This window comes from Belonocnema kinseyi, chromosome 2 (assembly GCF_010883055.1).
Source record: "Belonocnema kinseyi isolate 2016_QV_RU_SX_M_011 chromosome 2, B_treatae_v1, whole genome shotgun sequence".
Lineage (NCBI taxonomy): Eukaryota > Metazoa > Arthropoda > Insecta > Hymenoptera > Cynipidae > Belonocnema > Belonocnema kinseyi.
Genome location: NC_046658.1, coordinates 24,835,998 through 24,856,595, shown reverse-complemented (window position 1 = coordinate 24,856,595; position 20,598 = coordinate 24,835,998). Strand labels below are relative to the sequence as shown.

Sequence of the window (20,598 nt, the reverse complement as noted above, 5' to 3'; positions counted from 1 at the left end):
GTATCGATCTGAAAGGAGAGTATGTTGAAAAATAAAACCGACTTTGGCCAAAAAAACGTCTCCGTGTTTCATTTTTCAGGGACTTATCAGACTGCCTAGTATAACATATGGAAATTAATTTCATTTGAATTATGACTATAGTTGATGATATCTTTTTATTCTATTGGCTATCTAGTTGACTGAAAGATTTGAGATTCTTTTGAAATGTTTAAGATTTTTTTTGAGTCACTTAACTTCGATCAAAATTCAAGAGGGAGTATTTTTGAAATGAGAATATGAACGTCAAATCTGATATTAGTTTCTACTAAGTCAGGCAATAGTTGATAAATAAACTTTCACAGGGAGAACCACACCATCTCAATCTATGGCAAATTAAGAGAATGAGATCACTTTAACTGATGACCAATACGGCATAGGAAGAAATGGTGTACCAACTTCTAACATTGCATCTGCTTTAACATCTGTACCCTTGAATTTGACAACTATGAGCGCCGTAATCTATAATAGAATACAGAATACTTATTACATTGAAAGACCCAATTCAGAGTAACAATGGAAGAGGTACGGCTACTTCAGCAATTCAGAGGAACATGATGCTATGCGCAATTTCAGGCGCTAAAAACCTAGCTTCAAGTTCTTCTTCTGATGTTCACCGGTTGGCAAAAACCATAGTGGAAACACTAGTTAAAATTTAGTCTATATGCTTGAACAAGAGAAGGAGAGGCTAAGGCGTCATCAAGAGCAGAATCAACAGATAGGTTAGTTCAATGAAAATGCTGCATCAACATCCCAGCATGTACAAGCATCTGCACTAGCATGTGGCTATGTTGATAATCGTGTTTACAATCCCAGACTGACTGTAACTGACAACGGACCAACCCCTGTAGTTCAGAGGAACTACAAACTGACTTCGAAAACAAGTTTCGGTGTCTGGCTAGATAATCACAGAACCGAATTGATCAATTCGTAACTGTTGGATTTGATTGATCAAAAGGTGACTGCTCCAGTTGTCGCAGAATAGAGACAGAGTGAAAAGAAAAAAAATGTCGGGGACATAATAATTAATCAATCATAATAATCATTCAATCGAAAGTCACTTTAATGATGCATCGTGTTGGTCGAAAGATGGAGGAGAAGGAAGAGCATATTCAGGTGAACAAATTGATTCTGATGAATAAAACATAGATTCTGTCAACATGTAATCATATTGAACTATAAAAATAATTTGAAGTGCTTTTTATATGGACTTCCAAACAGTTTATACAAGGATATCCAAATAGAATTTTTCTGATTTCCCGCCGATTATTCAAGAATACATTTTTCACATTGAGTTCACATCTAGGTTCTGGCACAAGCAGAATTGCCATAAACCAACAAGATTACCAAGAAATGGACACGATATAAAAAATGAATTCACTGATTAATTCGCAAACATGCCTGCGTGAACAGGCATACTAACATGATACAATATAATTATAAAATTATATAACATTAAGTAACATAATGTAACATAATCTTACATAATCTGACATGACATAACATAATTTAATATTATGTCACATTGTGTACAATGATATAACATAATTCAAAACATTATGATTTGATATGAATTTTACGTCACTGGTCATGACTGGAGACGTGGTTTAACAGGCTCTGATATTTTTGCTCAACTGATTTTATATAGTTCGAATTTGGTATCAATATGTTGTTACAAATAAACTGAAATCCATTGTGTTCCGAATTTTCTAAGTTGTTTGAACGATTTCTGTCAGAAAAGTGGAATTTATGAACTTTTTTTCCACGTGAGTTTTGCACTGACGCTTACAATTATGGTGGCGTGTGGCATCTGCAGTAGTGTGATCACGCGAGGGGCCCCTAGATTATTGTCATGCGGAAAATGTGGCATTTTAGTGAACAATGTATGCATGAAAGAATCAGACAAGATAAAAAAGGCCTTAAGAAGTGGTTTTGCATTGCCTGCTCAATTTTGAAGTCGAATGAAATCACTTGACCAGAGAGAAAAATATCTTCCACATTATAGACAACGGAGGCTGCTATGGATAACGTCAACAGGTCAGGGACGCTCATAGCAACGCTGGAGCCCGGGGTCAAGGAGGCCATAATAAAATCTGTGTCGGAAGTTCAAGAGGCATCCCTTAAGAGCGTGTGATACTTCGTTGTGTGGTCAATCGGGTACAGTTCCCCAGGCTTTTTTCTTCACAAAAATGAAAATTTTTTTAACTGGGTTCGAAGATGCTATAAAATATCATAACGGACGTCCCCGGACTCTTTTTTGAGAGATAATAACAAAAAAATTAATTGTGCTAAATAAAAATTGTATGCGTGTGCACTATTTTGAGTTTAGGATTATTTTTCAGTTCTGTCATTCTGATGATGTAGGTCTCTGTCGTACTGATGCTGTAGCTAACACTCAAGAATAATTATTGAAGAGAATTGTAACACACATAACCTCGAAATACACACTCACGTCAAATTTAGCAAAATTAACATTTTTTTAATTAACCCACAAAAGAAGGGCCGGGGGCGTCTTTTAGCATGTTCGTTAACATTCCCCAGATTCCGAAGATAAAATCTTTATTATTGCAGGAAAAAAGCTGAGGTAATCTAACACTGATAAAATAGATACTAATTCCTAAGCGTCACACAAGTTAATCAAATTTAGCAAAATACATTTTTTTAAATTAATCTACAAGAAAGTATGCGAAGACGTCCGTTAGCATGTTCGCTATCATGTCCCAAATTTTTAAGACAAAATATTATTCTAGGACAAAAGCCGGGGAATCCTAAAACTGGTAAAAATGATAATTTTCTAAGTATCGCATGTCGTTAAGTATATGACTGTGTTATTTGAAAAGTTTCAGAGTAAATTGGATACCTCAATTAATAGTATGAAGGAGAATATCATACAACACTCTCGCCGCAATACTACGGTTAAGAAGAAAGTCGCGAGCAATGTCTCTGATATTCAAGTGCTTCAAGAAGTTACGAAGGAACTCACAGCCAATAAAAATAAATTGACGGTTCCGGTGGCGCATTTGGGGCGTAAATTTAATTTGATAGAGCAGGCTTCTCTATCTAATGTCATAGAAATTTATGACTTGCCTTTCAAACATGGGAAGACCTTTCGGCTACATGAATGAAATTGCGACCGCTTTGTAGATTCCTGACTCTAAAGAGGGTCTTGTTTCTAGTTTTAGAACATGATCCTATAAATTAAATGCTTTAGGTCAGTCCCGAACTCCTATTATAATTGCAAAATTTAGAGAGCAAGAGAGTTGTATTTGTCTGATTGAGAAGCGTAAGAAAAAAAGAGATTTCTCGAGAACAAATGTTAGATGATCTCGTGGGGACGAATGCATCCTTTAAACTAGAGAAACGTTGACGAAATACAATGGCCTGATGTATAAGGAAGCATTGAACTTGAAAAGAGCCAAAAAGTTAAAGTTCCTATGGATTTCTGGTGGCAAGATCTTCTGCTGCAAGGAGGAAGAATCGAGGAGAATTATACTTTCGTATTTTCATGATCTTGATGAATTTCGCTAGCATTTACTCCGTGGACGTAAATCATCTATTAGAAGAATATCGTAATTCTAAGTAAATATCCTGTTTTAAAGAACTCCATTTTAGTTTCTTATTTCTTGTTTTTTTAGATTCTACCTTTTTCTATTTATTCCTACTTAAACGTATTCTCGTTAGTATATTTTTGTTAGTGGTTAATCAAATTGCCACATTGAGGTATTTACTGCGATTTATTATTACGTCATGCGGAAAGGAATGTTTCACACTTTGTAAATTGGTATATTTCGTTTTTGAGCATATCTTTTATTTTATTACATTTTTGCACATGTACGGTATGGGTTTTCCCACAATATGTAGTAAGGATCTTAAATTTATTTATGTACTCTTTCAAGTAGTCTTGCTTGCTTTGGTTATTAACTTTCACTGTAACTCTATACTTTACAGCGAGCTTCGTCTTCTGGAAAATAATAACATGTATCGGGATTTGAACTGTTTATTCATCTCATGGGTAAGTTAAGATTTTACCACGTTAATGCTCAGTATCTCTCAGCACATTTCCTTGTGTTTAAATACTATTTTAGTACGTGTTCATACCAAATCATTGCATTGTCTGAAACTTGGCTAAAGCCTGACATCCCTTCGAGTGCAATATTTTTAGAGGATTATATGCTCTTCCGCAGGGACAGAGAGGAAAGAAGGGGTGGGAGCGGGGTTTTTTTCTTTATATACATCAAAGTCTTAAGGTCTTAACTATCCTATTCACAGCATGCAATTCCGTTTTTATCAAATGATAATCTTATCTACATTGAGTACCAAATGTCCAGTAATCTCGCACCTAAACCTACTTCTACACTGACTCGAAATATTACACTAATCAATGAAGAAGAGTTCTTCCCGGATCATTTAATGTCATATGATTGGGCAAATTTATCCTCAGTTTGGGATGTGAATACAAAGTTAAACGGTCTAAACAGCCTCGATTCGGTCCCAAGATCAAAACTCGAAAGTTGTAAGAAAAATATTAATACATCATTAAATGGCTACTCTGTCAGTCTGAAACTTTTGCGTATGAAAATGGCAGCCGGTCTTCCACGATGTAAAATTTTCCAAAAAAATCAATAATAATAATAATTATTATTATGGAAAACCTAGCTGGCAAAAACCTAGCGACTTTTACAGTGACTTTTAATCGTATCGTGATGATTTTTTTTTAAATTGGGGCAGAATTTGGAAATAATTGTAATGGCATATATAAAGATAGCTTCAACATGGAAGTTTGGCGAACAATTTGTATTTAATTAAGTTGACATTTTACGAATAAATTACTTCTGCCAAGAGTTTTCCGTGATGCTTAAATTCTGCGATTACTCACAGCTCTTCGATAAGGTCTGAAGAATATCGGGAAAAAAGCTGGGCGCGCGAACCGTATCAAGTGGAAAACAGGCTGCCATTTTCATACGCAAAAGTTGTAGACTGGCAGAGTAGCCATTTGAAGATGCATTAATGTTTTCTTACCATTTTCGAGCTTTGCTCTTAGGCACCGAATCGAGGCTGTTTTATGTAGCTAGTTCTTGGACTAAACTAATTTAACTTTAATGCAGTCAGAAATAAAAACAATAAAGAAAACAATTTTCTTCTTCTCACACACATTCATGTTGAAAACCATTGAGACACCACTTCCCACCGCCTCCTCCAATCGACCTTTGCAAATATTCGATGAATATAATCTATTTTGTCTGATATAACTCCAGAAACTTTCCTTGAGGAAGTAACAGAAGTTAATTCTAATGCGATGGGTATGAATGGAATCTCTATAAAAATGATCCGGTTAGCTCTTTCAGTTTTCTTCCCAACATTATTGGAGGTTTTTTAATGCATCTTGACAATGTGGTATTTTTCCATATATACGGAAAAAGGTACTAGATCGACCGATTCTTAAAATCACCAGTCCTATTTCTACTAAAAACCTCCGGCCAATTTTTATCTTTAATGCGTTATCAAAGCCACTCGAAAGAATTGTGCACATGCAACTAACAAATTTTCTAGATAGCAACAAGTTATTTGGCCCTACGCTATCTGGCTTCAGAGCCAAACACATTACACCCACAGCGTCCCTCAAAATCACAACGCATGTTAAGCTGGATATCGATAAAAAGGAGATTATGGTTGTGGTACTTTTTGACTTTGCTAAATCTTTCGACCCAGTGAACCACAGTTTACTTTTACAAAACTCAGATTATTTAAAATGGCTAATTCAGTAATGAAGTAGTTTGCTTCCTATTTAAGTAGTAGTACATCAAGTGTAAAGACTATTAATGCTGATATGTCTGAATGGGTGGAAGTTAAGAGTGGGGTTCCGCAGGTGTCCACACTTGCACCTACGCTCTATAACATGTATACCTCTGATCTTGGAAGAAATCTAGAATTTTGTAAGTATCATAAATACGCTGATGACTTCAAACTGTACCTTTCCGGACCTGCGGCAGAATTGACTAGACTTCTCAGTTAATTCAAGAGAACATATACCGTGTCGTGCTTGGGGCTGAGAATAATGACCTTGCTACAAATCCTCACTAACTAACGCTATTATTTTTGGGCCTTCGGCTTCTCTCCCTGCCGATGCACTCGCTGCCCTCCCTCCTTTGAGGGTTTGTAATGTTATTATTGTATTTCAAGATTCGGTCTAGGATTTAGGATTCTTGCACAACCGTACTCTGTCTTCAAAAGAGCATATAATGGCTATTTCTCGGAACACTCACAGAATTTTACAGCAATTAAATAAAACTAAAGAATCCTTGCCTACCTTAACTAGGATTCTCCTAGTTAAGAGTTGGAATCTCCCGTTCTTTGACTAGGGATGTATTGCTTACGATGAAATAATGGGTGAACTGAATAGGAAGCTAGAAAAGCGACTTAATGCACGAATGCGCTTTATATACAATTTACCAAAAAGTGAACACACTACACTGTATTGAGAGAGAGCAGGTTTTTTTGCCCGTGGCTAAAAGAAGACACATTTTTATGGGCAATTTGCTATTTACATTATCTAGAAATGAAATTCCGCAGTATCTACGTGAATATTTTACATTTGTTGATAAAAATTATCCTAATCATGCCAGATTTCATCAGAGGAACTTAGCTCGAAAAATACCAAAGCACTGAAGATGTAAACTTCAAAGATCGTTTATGGTTAGAGAGTCACGTTTGTGGAAGAGAATACCACTAACTATCAGGAAAGCACCCTCTTACTATAATTTTAAAATCAAATTTTTCAAGCACTTATTCAATAGTTCAGATAATTTACTCCAAACTACCCATTGGTAATAGTATTTTAACATTATGCTGACTTCTTAGTACTAATGCAGTTTTTAATTTTATTTAATATATATCGTATAATCACAACACTACTATGTATTTCAATCTATACTGTTACTGTGCCACGGTCTTAGTTTTAAGAATATAACTATGTTTATTTTGTTCCTCAGAGGGCAACTTAGCCCTAGGGACTTCTTAAAATAAATTAAATTTGCGAATTACATTACTCAACATAATATTACGTAATCTTACATTATTTTGTGATAGATCCATATAGAGGTGGATATTTAGCGTGTGATCAGAAAGGTCCCATTTTTAAATCTATATCAAAACCACTTTAAATCTTGTTCGTAATTCCATATAGATTACCCGTTGAAAGCATATCGAGGCGTCCTAACGGTAGGGTGCCAACGCACGCGACACGACTTGACGGTACTTAACCAAAAAGAAAAGCAATAAAAAACTAACCGACAAGATAGCGCTAGAAAGTCTTGCTCGCGTAATTCAGCAAGATGAGGCTAGAAGTTGGCCAAAAGTAAAAGGTACTCACTCGCTTCATCAATTCATGAAAGTTCTATCTCGAGGGAGCAAAGCATGAAGGCTGCCACTTCTCGCGTTTAGATTATAAGCGAGAAGTGGCACCTTCATTCTTTACTCGCTCGAGATAGGACTTTAATGTTTTGATGGAGCGAGTGAGCATCTTCTAGTTTTGGCCAACTTCTAGCTCCATCTTGTCCAATTTCGCGATCTAATACTTTCTAGTTCTTACTTCTTGGTTAGCTTTTTATTGTTTATATTTTTGGTTAAGTATCATCTAGTCAATCGGGTGCGTTGGCATCCTATCGTTAGGACGCCTCGATATATATAAATCCGTATGGAGGTAGAGACTTCGTTGAACGTTAAGCAATCTTATTTCGTGTGTGGAAATCCGTATAAATACATAACATCAAAAGGGACGCTTTTAGAGATCCATTTGGAAAGTATGCCAAATTTTAATTAGAAATGCATACAAAAGACTTCACTAGGACTTCCGTATAAATACTGATAGATTTTCTATGTAGGATATTTTCCCTCAATTGCACTACTAATAGAAACCAAAAGGAATAAAATACATGATTATATATTTTATTAAAAATTCCCTGTCTTTATTTATTGCGCAAAAGTTTCAGGTGATAGAAGAAAGAAGGTAAGAATGATTTTTTTTAACTTCAACGGTTTCAAAATACCTTCTTATTTTTCTAAATAAAACGAATTACTATATGTTGATAAAAAGTATTCTAAAAAATAGTGACTTTTGTACAATTAATTAATTAAGCAGTTATTTTTGACTTGTTAGTGGTGTGTGATAAAAAATAAGAATGTTTTCATCGATCAAGATTTTACGAGGAAGAAAAGGGATGTGCAGAGAATGCGGAACGACAGGGCTAGGCGGGAGATGAGTGAAGGGAGGGCGGCGCAGGTAGAGTATCGGAAAATAAAAGTAGATGGGCAAATGCGTGTATGAGACGAGGAGATAGAGGTGCTGGCGAATGGTATTGTAACAGGGGACGAAAAGGGAGAATTCACGTATGCGAGTCAGATGGGGAAATCGGTTATAGACTATGTGATCACGAATACAAAAGGGTGGGAAGAGACTAGAGAAATGCGCAGCGGAAGGAAGGGTGGAATCAGACTATTCTCCATTGAGTTTGTGAAGAGGGAGGCAATAGAGCAATAGAGAGGTATCAGGAGCAGTTGGGAAAGTTAAGCTTTGAGGAGGAGTCGGTAGAAGATATATGAAAGTATCTGAAAGAGAAAGTGAAAGGGTGTGTGCAAAAGGAGGTATTAAGTAAGAAAAAAAGGAAAGGTGGAACCGTGGTGGGATAGGGTACGTAAAAAGATGAAAGGAAGTGCAGGAAGTGGAAAGAAGGAACTGCGGAAAGGGAGTATGAAGAGATGAAAGATCGAATGAGAGGAGGGGAGAGAATCTCGGAGTGTTAGGAGGAGTTAGGTTAGGAGAGGTCAGGATATGGTAACTTTCATATGCAGGTGACAGTAATGCTAGAAAAGAGCGAGGAGTCCTAAAGGGAGATGATGAAAATGTTAAGAAGATACCTGGATAAGAATAGATTAGAATTAAATGTGGAAAAGTCCAAGGTTATGGTGTTAAGGGAAGGAGGTGGGAGGTTTAAGCGAGGGGTGTGGGAGTGGAAGGGAAAGGCGGTACAGGAGATCAAAAAGTTTTTGTACCTGGGCCTCCTGATTCGGAGAAATCGAGGAGTGGATGCTCATATTAAAGAGAGGTTGGGAAGGGCAAATTTGGTGATGAGTAGATATTGTAGATATGAGGAGAAATTTTTGGAAGAGGTGGGGGGGGAGTAAGCTGGTTAGGGGGTGTTGGTGGGAATATGGAGGTTGACAGGGAAAGGTATTTTAGAACGAATGGACTGCAGATAGATAAAGTTACGAGGATGCAAGGGGAAGGAAGGTATATGCGATGATTAAAAAAAGGCATGGAGAGAAAGAAGGCAATAGGGGAGGAATGAATAAGAGAGTCAAGGTTTAATAGGAACTATGCGTGGATTATGCAAAGGGACAGAGCGCAATATTTTTATAAGAAAGGAGAAAAAGGAAATCAGGAACTTATAGCGAGGATGATATGCGGATGCATGGAGGATTCTTATAGGTTCTGGCATTCCAGAGAGAAAAGGATGTGTAAATTGTGCGCGAAGGGAAATGCAAAAGTGGAGAACTTGTTGGAGGAGTGTGAGGAGGTAGAAATGAGTGGAATAAGAATGGAGGCATTGTTGCATGAAAGGGGGGACAAAAGGGTATTATCATGGGTGATGGGGGTTTTAGGTAAGATGAAGAAGAAGGGAAGGAAGGAGGAAGGGGAATTGAGGAGGAAGATGAATTGAGAAGGATAGATTGTAAATATGAGAGGAAGTAGGTGTAAGAAAATTGTAAACATTGTAAATAGTAGATAATTATTACGTATAAGCTGCGGAGGTAGATGTTGGCAATGCAAGGGAACGCGAGAAAGTCGGGACATGTCTGCAAGGCGAAGCGAGAAAGGCAAGGTTATAAGAGCGAGCGAGCTTAGAGATAATGGGTGGGTGGATGTTAGTTTTCAAGAGTTACAAAAGGATTCTGTAAAAATAAAATAGAAGTTTAAGCAAGTCAATTTTTAAGGCCAGCAGGCTGAAAACGAAACGTTTATCTATCTGTAAGTACTTTTATTGAGATAAGCTTCAGGAAAATCTAGGTTCACCGAACTTCAGTGAGCCTAGAACAATTATTTTTAGCAAGCTCAGAAAGTCTGGATAAGGACGGCTAGGTGCACTGAAATTCGGTTACCGTAGCACAAATATTTTTACTTGGGATAGATACTCCGTTTTAAGATATATGTTCAAAATCGAGGTGTTTCATGTGCACTGGAATTCAAAGGAATATCTAAAAATATGACATGAAATGCATTATAATCAGTAAAAATTTCTATGGCTTAAAGGGACTCCATGGTTTGTCACCAGCCACTTGACGTGCTCGTTGGGGCCTATTGTTCCGCGAGTCGTGTCCCGACAGTACAACCTTTTACACAAGCTACACTAACTGCAACGAACATGGATGCGAACCATGGAGCAAGCAGTAGCAGGTGCAATTAGAAAGGGAGACATTAGAAAGATATAGAAGAGGCAGTGCAGAGCAAGGTAGTGTTAAAATTTGATCAATTTTAAATTCAGACTTGAAGTGCAGAGTAAAGTAGTGTTAAAATTTGGTCAATTTTAAATTCAGACTTGAAGTGCCTCTTCTGTTTCTAATGTTTCCTTTTCTAATTGCACCTGCTACAGCTTACTCCATGGTTGGCATCCGTGTTCGCTATAGCTAGTGTAGCTTGTGTAGAAGACTGTACTGTCGGGACTCTTAACTGTGTGATCCAAAAATATTTCTTCGGCCACTTATGACCACGAACAACTTTTTCGCTACAGGACATGATGGTATCGTGAACTTCTGCTGGAGTACGGTTACTTCTACACACCAACATATGGCTCACATAGTCACATCATATTGGAAGTCGGAGACTATCTTTCCGCAGTGACTGGTGTTAGGATGCACTGTACTTCTATCGAAGAAAGGCGACTTTTCCGACTCCGAGAGTTATAGGCCAATAACTTGTTTGAGCACGCTGTATAAGATCTTTACAGTTATTCTAAAGGACAAGATTGTTCGAAGAATTGAGCCTTTGTGGAGAGAAATGTATGAACAACGTGGCTCGAAATATTCATCAAGCCATAAAGAATGTTTGTGCCAAATTTTAGATGCCTATGTATTATTATTAAGGAAAAAACTAGATTCCAAGGATTTTTACATAAACCTTATAAACTCCGACTTTTGTCCCCTTGGCGTGGAGCCCCGGAAGTTCAAAAAATTGTAACCAGATAAAAATGCTATCAATCAAAATTCTTATCTTATACTATTCATCAAGCGGAAAATAGTCTTCTCTGTCACATGGCACGATACTCCAAGGGCATACTTGATGTTAATTTTAAGAATCTAGGGTTAACTCGTGTATTTTTTCTTGCTTATAACCTTGTGTTGACCTTTGACCTTGACCTATTTGAATCTGGTTCCTGCCTTTCCGTTTTCTGTCTCCAATAGTCCCGGAACCTGGCTGGAAACCTTGGATGCAGATTACCAGAGTCAGAGGTGATCGCGGATTTATTTTCCCCAGGTTTTGGGAACGAACCTAGTCGCCTTGTCTTTAATTTGTTTGCATTATAATTGCTGACGTGGACAGCTCTCGTGCCATACAGGACGAGAGCTTCCTCATTACAGTAAAGCTGCCACCACAGAGCAGCGCCGAGCAAGCAGCCAATCAGCACTGACCTGTGGAAACTCAACCATAGTGGGCGAGACAACACACTCGGAAAACCGGCAAGCCATGTTCTCTTTCATTCAGTAGCCACCGTGCGAAGCGGAATAGTCTCGCGCTTTTTCTCGTATTGACATTGTTTGGAGTGAAAACTGTATCAGCTTCAGTTTCAGAATCAGTTGAGGTCAGCTCTGCTTTCTTTCTTCAATTTTCGTAAAGTTTTTTGAGTATCACATTCTCGTAATTTGTCATTGAAAAATGTAATTATTTTGATGATTTTTGTAAAAATACCACCTATTTACATTAAAATGGGAAAGAAAAATGTAAGTTTAAAACTTTTTAATGTTATCATTTGAGTTTTTTAATTCTGCGAGCAGATCGCCCTTGCCAAATACTACTCATAAGCTCAAAATATCAATATCAATAACTAAAAATACGGTATTGTCACACGTAATATCACGCAGAAGAAAAAAAGTACTATTGATCTGCATGCACTTCATTCTCACCACAAAACAAGCTTTATAAAATTAATAAGCTTCCAAACTTTCATATACTTTTAGTTGTTTTGCGTAGTAAAAACTGCGAGATTCAAGAAAATATGACACTATATCCAGTATAGTGACCCAGTGCACTGAACTCTCATTTCCATTTAAATTTATATCTGTAAGTGCATACGGATTAAATGTTTTTATTTTTTTATTTTTTGGATATATAGTGTCTTGGTATCTCCCGAAAAATTTGCCAAGTATTCACTCTGTATTTTGAAAAAACAATTTCAAAAGCTCCAGCAACATATGCAAACTATAGGGGCATACGGCAAATGTTATTCTCTCAATGACCATTCCGAGCGTGTTTGATCAAATACATAGGAAAAATATCCCTGAGAATCAAAGCGTATTATGATTATTCCAATCCCTCAGAACACTTTAAAAACATCGAACTGAACGGAGCTGATACAGCCCTGCCCTATGCTGTTGCAGTGATAAACTAATTTGGCAGTTGACAGTTAAGTTTTATTTAACTTTTTAATCATGAATTTCTCCTGTCAGAAAATGGTGCATCTAATACGCCACACCGTGGCTTATTTCTGAACTAATTTTCACTGTTAATCATATATATTTTTAAAAAATTTTGACATCAAAGTTTCTTATTTAAAAAGATCGAACAGAATGTCATACTTACCCCATATCAAATTACAACTATACAACTACTTTTTTTATTATTTGTATTTGTATTTATTACAGAAAGGTCCCTAGGGCTATCTTTAAGGAACAGAATAATACAAGATTCTTCCAAATGTGTGTAAGGGTGGATCTGCAGAATACTTGATTATTCTTGTAATTTAATCTCTGAATAAAGTAAAATAAATGAATAAAGTTGACCTCATAATGCGTATCAGATGAGGAGATTAATGCATACTAATTAACATTGAGTGATTAATTAGTAGCTTTGGGCATGTTAAGTTAGAAATAAAGAGGGAATAACGGTGTGTATAAGTAATCAAAATTTACACAAGTTAATAAAATAAAAAAGAAATTCGAAGATCCGAGAAGATTTTAAACTTTAAGCGTTATAATTTTTATTCTTCTATTTAAAAAATGTTTAATTTGTAAGCGAAATCAGTGAATTTTTATGTAGAAATAACAATTGAACACTTATTATTTGTAGAAAAAAATTGAGTAATTTCAAGAGATATTTAGAAGTTTTGAAAAGATTCAAAGTTAATTTAAAACTTAATATGATGTCAAGTAATTTCAACGAAGTTTGTGGACATTTTTTCAGAAATTCTAAACGTATTTTAAAATGAATAAAATCTTTCCTACCATTTTTAGAAAATCCTGCAGATTTTTTTTTTAATCCTTGAAATCTTCCAGGTTCTTTTTTAACAATTCTGGAAATCTCTTAAAATCTTTTTAAATATTCTGTCAAAATAATTTTTCAGACTAAAAAATCATTTTTCATTTTCCTAGGAATATTAAGAGAATGTTTTTATTCTTTTAGAGCATTTCACAATTCTTCAAAAGCTTCTAATTTTTTTGTTTGAAATATGAAAAAACCTACATTTTGTTTTAGATTAGGTGGTGGGTAATTGCACCGAAATTGCGGTATGAATAGTCGAATTTTGTCGGTATACACACTTCGTTTAAATTATTTAATATCATTTCAAGGTATAAATTAATTCTAAATCTGTTTAAAACTTCTATATATATCTCTTAAAATTACTCTAATATAATTTTTAAAAATTTTAAAGTTCATTGATTCTTTTATTTAGAGTATTGCAACGGTTAACGTGGATTTCTATTTTTGGAACTTAATCTAAATTTTTGAACTATATAATTGATGAATATTAAAAATGATGAATTTTGCAGTTTATCTGCATTTCATTAAAAAAATTTTAATTGAAAAACTTTTTAAATTCAAAAGTTCCACGATGAATGCTTTAATTTGTTGTTTATTTTTTATTACTCTGAATGGAAAAATGTTTAGAATAGAGCTAGATTTTCAAACTTTTATTGAACGCAAAAAATGTTTGCGAACCGGGAAATGACCGAGAATTTTGTTCTTCGATTAAAACGGTCACCCTGCTTTTGCGAAGCTTAGACTGTGCTGGAAGATTTCTGTCTACAAATTGGAAGAGGTTAAATAGATACTCTGAAGCTTTGTTCTGGAAAATAGTGTAGAGCAAATTATTCATAAAGAATTGTCTTCTCTTTTCAGCATGAAGCAGACGAGATTTAAGTCTGTCTGCATTTATGTGTTCGTATTTACGCAAATTGTAGGTAAAACGGGCTCAGGCATTTAACGCGAGCTCGAGCTTCAAATTTAAATCCTCGGTGAAATCATCGTATACTAAACAACCGTAGCCAAAAAGTAGCAAGATTAGTCTCTTCATCAAAAGTATACAAGTGGAAGAAGGTAAAGAGTTCTTATTCCTATATATTTATTGTAGAATTCTGTATGTTTTCCTCGAGATGCTCTGTATCTATTCCTTCCAGGACGAGGTACGGTTATGGAAATATTCCATATCTTTAACCACTTCCGAATAATGGATAGTGAGATTCTCGATACACAGGGGTGGAAATAATGCCATAGTTTCATATGACGTGGATAAAGTAGGACCAACAACAATTGCCTGAGCTTTGCCCGGGTTGAGTGTAAGTCTATTCTTCCAGGTCCAGAGAATAACGCGATAGATATCCCTCTGGACTAGAGAAAGTAAGCTACTTAGTGAAGAAATTAATCCCGATGAGTACATTTTGAAATCTATCAGCATTTTTATGATAGCTGCAATGCTGAAGTGCACTTTCAGGATCAGAGGTGAACAAATTAAAGAGAAAAGGTGGCAGAATAGAGCCTTGAGGAGTACCACTGTTGACCTCTTATCAGTCAAAAAACCCACCACTATTATTAATAATTCCTTGAGATCTATTATTAAAATAGGATTTAAACCATTTGATGATAGAGCTCGACACGTCATAAGATTTTAACTTTTCAAGGGTTAAATTTAAATTAATCATATCAAAAGTTTTAAAAAAATAAACAGAACAACAATCGCGATCTCCTTGTCATCAATTTCTAACGTAAAATCTGTCGTTACTTTAAGAGAAGCAGTAAGAGTACTATTTTTCGCTCGAAAACCGGATTGCACGGAGGGTAGTTTTTAGGGGTTAAAGTTGGTGGGACAAATTTGAACAAATTAAGACGAAAATAATGCGCCCATGAAAAGTTGATTTCGAATAATTTCGGGGCCGCAGAAACGTTTCGCTGGTCCCGCCATAGTGTGTGCCGCATAGGGGGTAGTTTTTAGGGGTCGACTTTCATTCAACAAGTTTGAGCAAATTAAGATGAAAATAACAGGCAATTATAAAGTTGATTTTAAATCATGTCATGGACAGCAGAAGGTTTCTCTGGCTCCGCCATGATGTTTTCAGCACAGGGGGTAGTTTTTGGAGGTTGAAGTGGGTTTAAATGTTTTTTTTTTTAAATTAGGACGAAAATAATAGGCCCATATAGAGTTGATTTTTTATAGTTTCGGGGACAGCAAAACGTTTCGCTGGCCCCACCATGGTGTTTGGCTCACAAGGGGTAGTTTGTAGGGGATAAAGTTGCTTGCACAAATCAGAATAAATTAAGCAGAAAATAATGCGCTAATATAAAATTGTTTTTGGATAATGTCGTGGCCAGCGAATGGTTTTCCTGTTCCCACCATGGTATTTTCCTCACAGGGGGTAGTTTTTAGGAGTTGAAGTTAGTTGCACAAATTTGAACAAATTAAGATGAAAATAATGGGCACATATAAAGTTAATTTTGAATAATGTTGGAGCTAGCGAAACTTTACGCTAGCCCCGACATGGTGTTTTCCGCACAGTGTTTAGGTTTTAGGGGTTGACGTTCATTGTACAAATCTGAGCAAACTAAGATGAAAATAATTTACCCATATATAGTTCATTTTGGAAAGCGTCGGCGCCAGACAATGGGTTTGCTGTTCCCACCTTGGTATAACAATTCTTGTAATTGAAATAAATAATGAATATATAAAATGTATAAACTAATTAACTTGTATTTCACAAAAAAATCCGTCAAATACAATTCATATACATTGTTGTGCATTTTATGATAATTATTTATTTCAGTTACAATAATTTTTTCTAATACCTACTTTGAATTGTAGCGTCAACTGCAGGGAACCAACGTACGCCCCTAACGCAAGCGCAGTAGCTCAGGTAGCCGACACTGACATCACTACACTCCGGACACTGCGTGTACAAATGCGCACGCCTTCTCTCTCTCTCTCTCTCTCTCTCTCTTGTGAATCATAATTAAATTATTGTATTTTTATTTCGTGTAATCAAATAAAATTAATATGATTAATGTAAATTAATTTTCGTATAATAAATTCTATTATGCCGCGATAGTAATTGATTTATTCATTTTATTCTGTTTAATGGTCGTTTTTTAATTTTATATTTCCAAATTTCGCGGACTTTTACATTGCTATCTTTAATTCTTAGAGTCAACCAATAAGAGTGCAGTAAAAAACATAATGTTAGCTCACTTCTCTCGTTCACATCGATTTTATTGATATTGATTGCCATTCTATCTTGGCCTCTTATAGTCGTATTAACTTTATTTTTATCATTCGATCTTTTTTTTAGTTAATAGCAAAATTACTTCACTTTTATCAACTTTAAATATAATTTAAATTTATTATAAAATTTAATGTGAATCAACTAGAAATGTTGTGTGTGCGTAAGTTCTTACAATAATAATTATTATAACTGTAGTGTCTGTGAAGAGTATCTAATTGATTATTCTGTGTTGTATGTGAAGTATGAAAAATATTTTATTATTCTGTTAAATGATGTATCTAGATAAAAAAAACTTATCATTTTTCTTGTTTTTCCACTCTTCTTCCTGCTTCTCAATCCTTTTTTCTTTCAGTTCTTTTACCAACTTCATCATACCTTCCCAATCTTCTCTTGATAGTAGCCCTCGTTTCAGTCTTTCTGTTGCTACTATCTTATGAACATTCTCGTTATATCTTTTGTGTTCATGTCTCGCGCTTGCATTACCAATATCTCTTAATTCTTCTCTAGCACCTCTCGCTATTTTCTTTAGTTCCCCCTCCGTAATTCTTTTAATTTCTTCATTCATTTCTCTTTCCCTTCTTTCCTTTTTTATCTTATTCTCCTCTTCTCTTTTTCTTATCCTTTCATCTTTTGTTTCGTTCAGGAGAGGTTGACTTAGCTCCAGCCAGTGCTTACACCTGTGTATGAGGAGAAAAATTCGAATTCAAATTCATATTTTCAAATTCTAATTTTTTAGATCATCCTCCCCCTTATTTGATGTTTTACTACTTTTTAGAATTTGTTCCTCGATTTCAAAAGCTATCACCCTACGTCTTAGATTATAATATTTAGACTGTGTTTCATTTGTAGTGTCTACATTTTTAACTACTTTTTAAAAATTATTTTCAATTTTCGCATTTTGTCTGTCCATTTTTCCGATTCTTGAAATTCAATTTCGCTTTTTCCGTCAGAATATTTATTTAACGCTTGTATGAGTTGGAGTTCTCTACCTAGATTTGAATGAGCTGACGTGAAACCTGTCGAAGAATGTTTACTTATATTCAATTCAAACTGTAAATCATCTAATTTTTCATCCCATGGTTTATGATCTTTTTCTAAATACGCTTTTATTGACGTTTTGATATATCTATTGCATCTTTCTGTTAGAATAGCCGTTGCATGATATATAGGAGTTTTTAAATATCTAATTCCAAACGTTTTAGTTAAATTAATTGAGTTCACGGATTCAACAACTCGACAAGCGCTCGAAATCGCGTAGAAGTATTATCCACCTGGGAAAATCTATAGATAAAAAAAAATTGGCCGAAACGTAAAACAAAATATACCTTCGTATTCAGTTTGACGTAGCCGAACATTTTTTCAAATGAAAATTTTTCATTCGATAATTATTAATCAAGATAAACAATACAAACCTTAAAAAATTTCCGATCAAAAATTGCTGTTTTGTAAAGCACAACTCGCGATTATTCGCCAACTTTGACCAGTGGGACGGCCATCGAAAAAATGTCAGTTGAAATCATTTATCGCGAGAAAGTTGTTTACGAGACTTTAAGAAAGTTTTTCTGAAAATTTAAAGTAAATCGATCGAAAATTGTGGAAATGGCAGCAAGTTAAAGTCAACTTAAGCTGCCGCTGCAGTGCTCGACTTATTGGCCTTTTTTCTTAAGACAAAAAGTAGCAGTGGCAATGAACAAGAAAACGCTCCAGCGGCAGAGTGTTTTGACTTCAACTCGCTGCCATTTCCATAATTTGTGACTGATTTTCTTCAAATTTTTAGAAAAACTTTCTCAAAGTCTCGTGAACAACTTTCTCGCGATAAATTATATCAACAAACTTACTGCTTCCCGATTAATTTTTAAATTTTGTCCATTCGCGACCATTAATGTGTCGTTTTTTGGTTTTTTGATTTCATAGTCTAACTCTGTGATAGTTTTTATAAATGTTTTACCTATGTACGTGTGAGTTGAACCAATGTCAACTAAAACTCTGAATTTATGATCTTTAAAATCTCTCATAAGGTGAAACCTTGTTTCGTCCGATTCGTTTGCGTCTTTATTTGTTATTCTTTTTCTTGCACCTGTTAAAGCATCTCTTTGCTCGTTAAATTCTCAATTTGTTTCTTCAAAATGAACCCTGTTTTGTATAATTCGTGACTTATTACTTGGATTAAATAAATTTTGCGTAGTATTTAAAATTCGATCTATTTAATCATTGAAATTCTTTATATCTTCTGAAAGTTCTTTTATTTTCATTTTATCGCTTTTATTCTCTTTAAGATTAATTAATTTATCTGCACCGTTCCCAAATTCATTATTACTTTCTCAAAATGAATCAATTTTTAAAGTTTTATCGTTTTTTTCGCGTTTACTTTTTCCTGCCTCTCTGTTTCTTTCTAATCTTTTGAGTTCTTTTATCTTCTTTTTAATTTCTCTATCTATTCTACTCGTTTTGAACGGTTGATTTTCAAAAGTGCTACTATTTTTATAATCTATTATCCAATTTCCTAACGTATTCTCAATTTTGGGAGAGAGTATGCCAATTTCATGTCTATGAGGGGGGGGGGGGGGGGGGGGTACGGTTTTGTCGTATTTTGTTTGGTTTACTTTCTGTCTTGTGTTTGTGTTTGTATTATTGTTCTTGGGATTGCACCTGTTGCTTGAGTTAGCCTGTAACGGCTCCCATTTTAATTCTCTATTTCGCACTGTTACAAATTCTAAATTCCTCTTCTCTACTCAGGTGAGCGTCTCGGTTTTTATTGCTGGGGGATCCGCGTGGCCTAACCACGTAGCAGAAGTATCCGATGAGGACGGGAAAGCTTGGGGATGTTTAGGTAACGTCATTCTAACTGTGATTTCGCGCGCCAATTCCTACGAATGGAGCCGCTTGGTTTCTACTTCGTATAATTTTCGTTCAATTTTTGTCTATTTTCTTCCTACTATTTGTTCCCTTTTTTACATCTATCTAATCCTTCCGATTTATACTTATTTTGTTTTTAATTCTTGATTATCAAACCGTCCACTTATCCAATCCTGCTGTAGACAGTACATATAAGGTATTTTTCTCAGAGTACTTTTTTGTAATTAAAGGTGGCAGAGCTTGCGAGCACGCGAAGTGTACCAACTATTTCTAACGGACATATATGCAATTCCACGCATTATTAATTTTTATTTTTTATTTTCATCACTTCAAACGTTTTCCGTTCTTGAGTTGGAGGATTACTGTTGGAGGGATTGTGGGTTCTTAAGGAGGACGTCGAATTTGTGACGGTAGTCACAAATTATAGGAAACGGAGAATTTAGGAAGTTGAGTAGCAGGTGAAGTCAATGAAGACTAGACAAACTAAAAATAATGGTGAGTTATGAATCCAAACTTACAACGGCAAGTTTTAAAGTTGAAATAGTCTCAATAGCCCGAAGCGGGCGGCGAAGCGAAGAGCGGGCAAGCGTTGGTGGTTAGCACCCGGGCGGTGAATCCAAGGTACCGTGATATTCGATACTGATTGACCTCGGGAAGCAGGTGGTACGATGCTGGAAGCATCTTCTGGCAATCACGTTGTCGTTGTCCAAAAGGGTTTGGGCCGAGAGCGTAAGGGAGTACCTTAGATGAGTGCGGGTAGCACAAGACTAATTTTCTCGGTCGGGATTTTGGGTATTAGGACCAGGAAATAGCGCCTATCAATCCTCTGGTTATGGACTTATTGCACTCGAGACAAGCACCCATAGCTATACGTATTAGCTGCACGAAAGCTGTCGAACTCCGAAACTGGAAAACATTTTTTTAAGCACCGAAGAGTCCAAGAATAAC

The 20,598-nt window shown here is 35.6% G+C and overlaps 1 protein-coding gene across 7 annotated transcripts in view; it reads left to right on the top strand.

The window, feature by feature from the left end:
• LOC117168247 (arfGAP with SH3 domain, ANK repeat and PH domain-containing protein) overlaps nucleotides 1-20,598 on the top strand; it is a 561,385-nt gene that overhangs the window by 143,454 nt on the left and 397,333 nt on the right. Inside the window, exon 2 of one of the 7 annotated variants that reach the window (XM_033353743.1) lies at nucleotides 3,985-4,048. The exons of the other annotated variants lie outside the window; for them this stretch is intronic. Within the exon in view, the coding sequence (XP_033209634.1) occupies nucleotides 4,045-4,048 (4 nt within the window). The 5' untranslated portion in view covers nucleotides 3,985-4,044. The remainder of the gene's footprint in view (nucleotides 1-3,984; nucleotides 4,049-20,598) is intronic. 7 annotated transcript variants of the gene reach the window in all.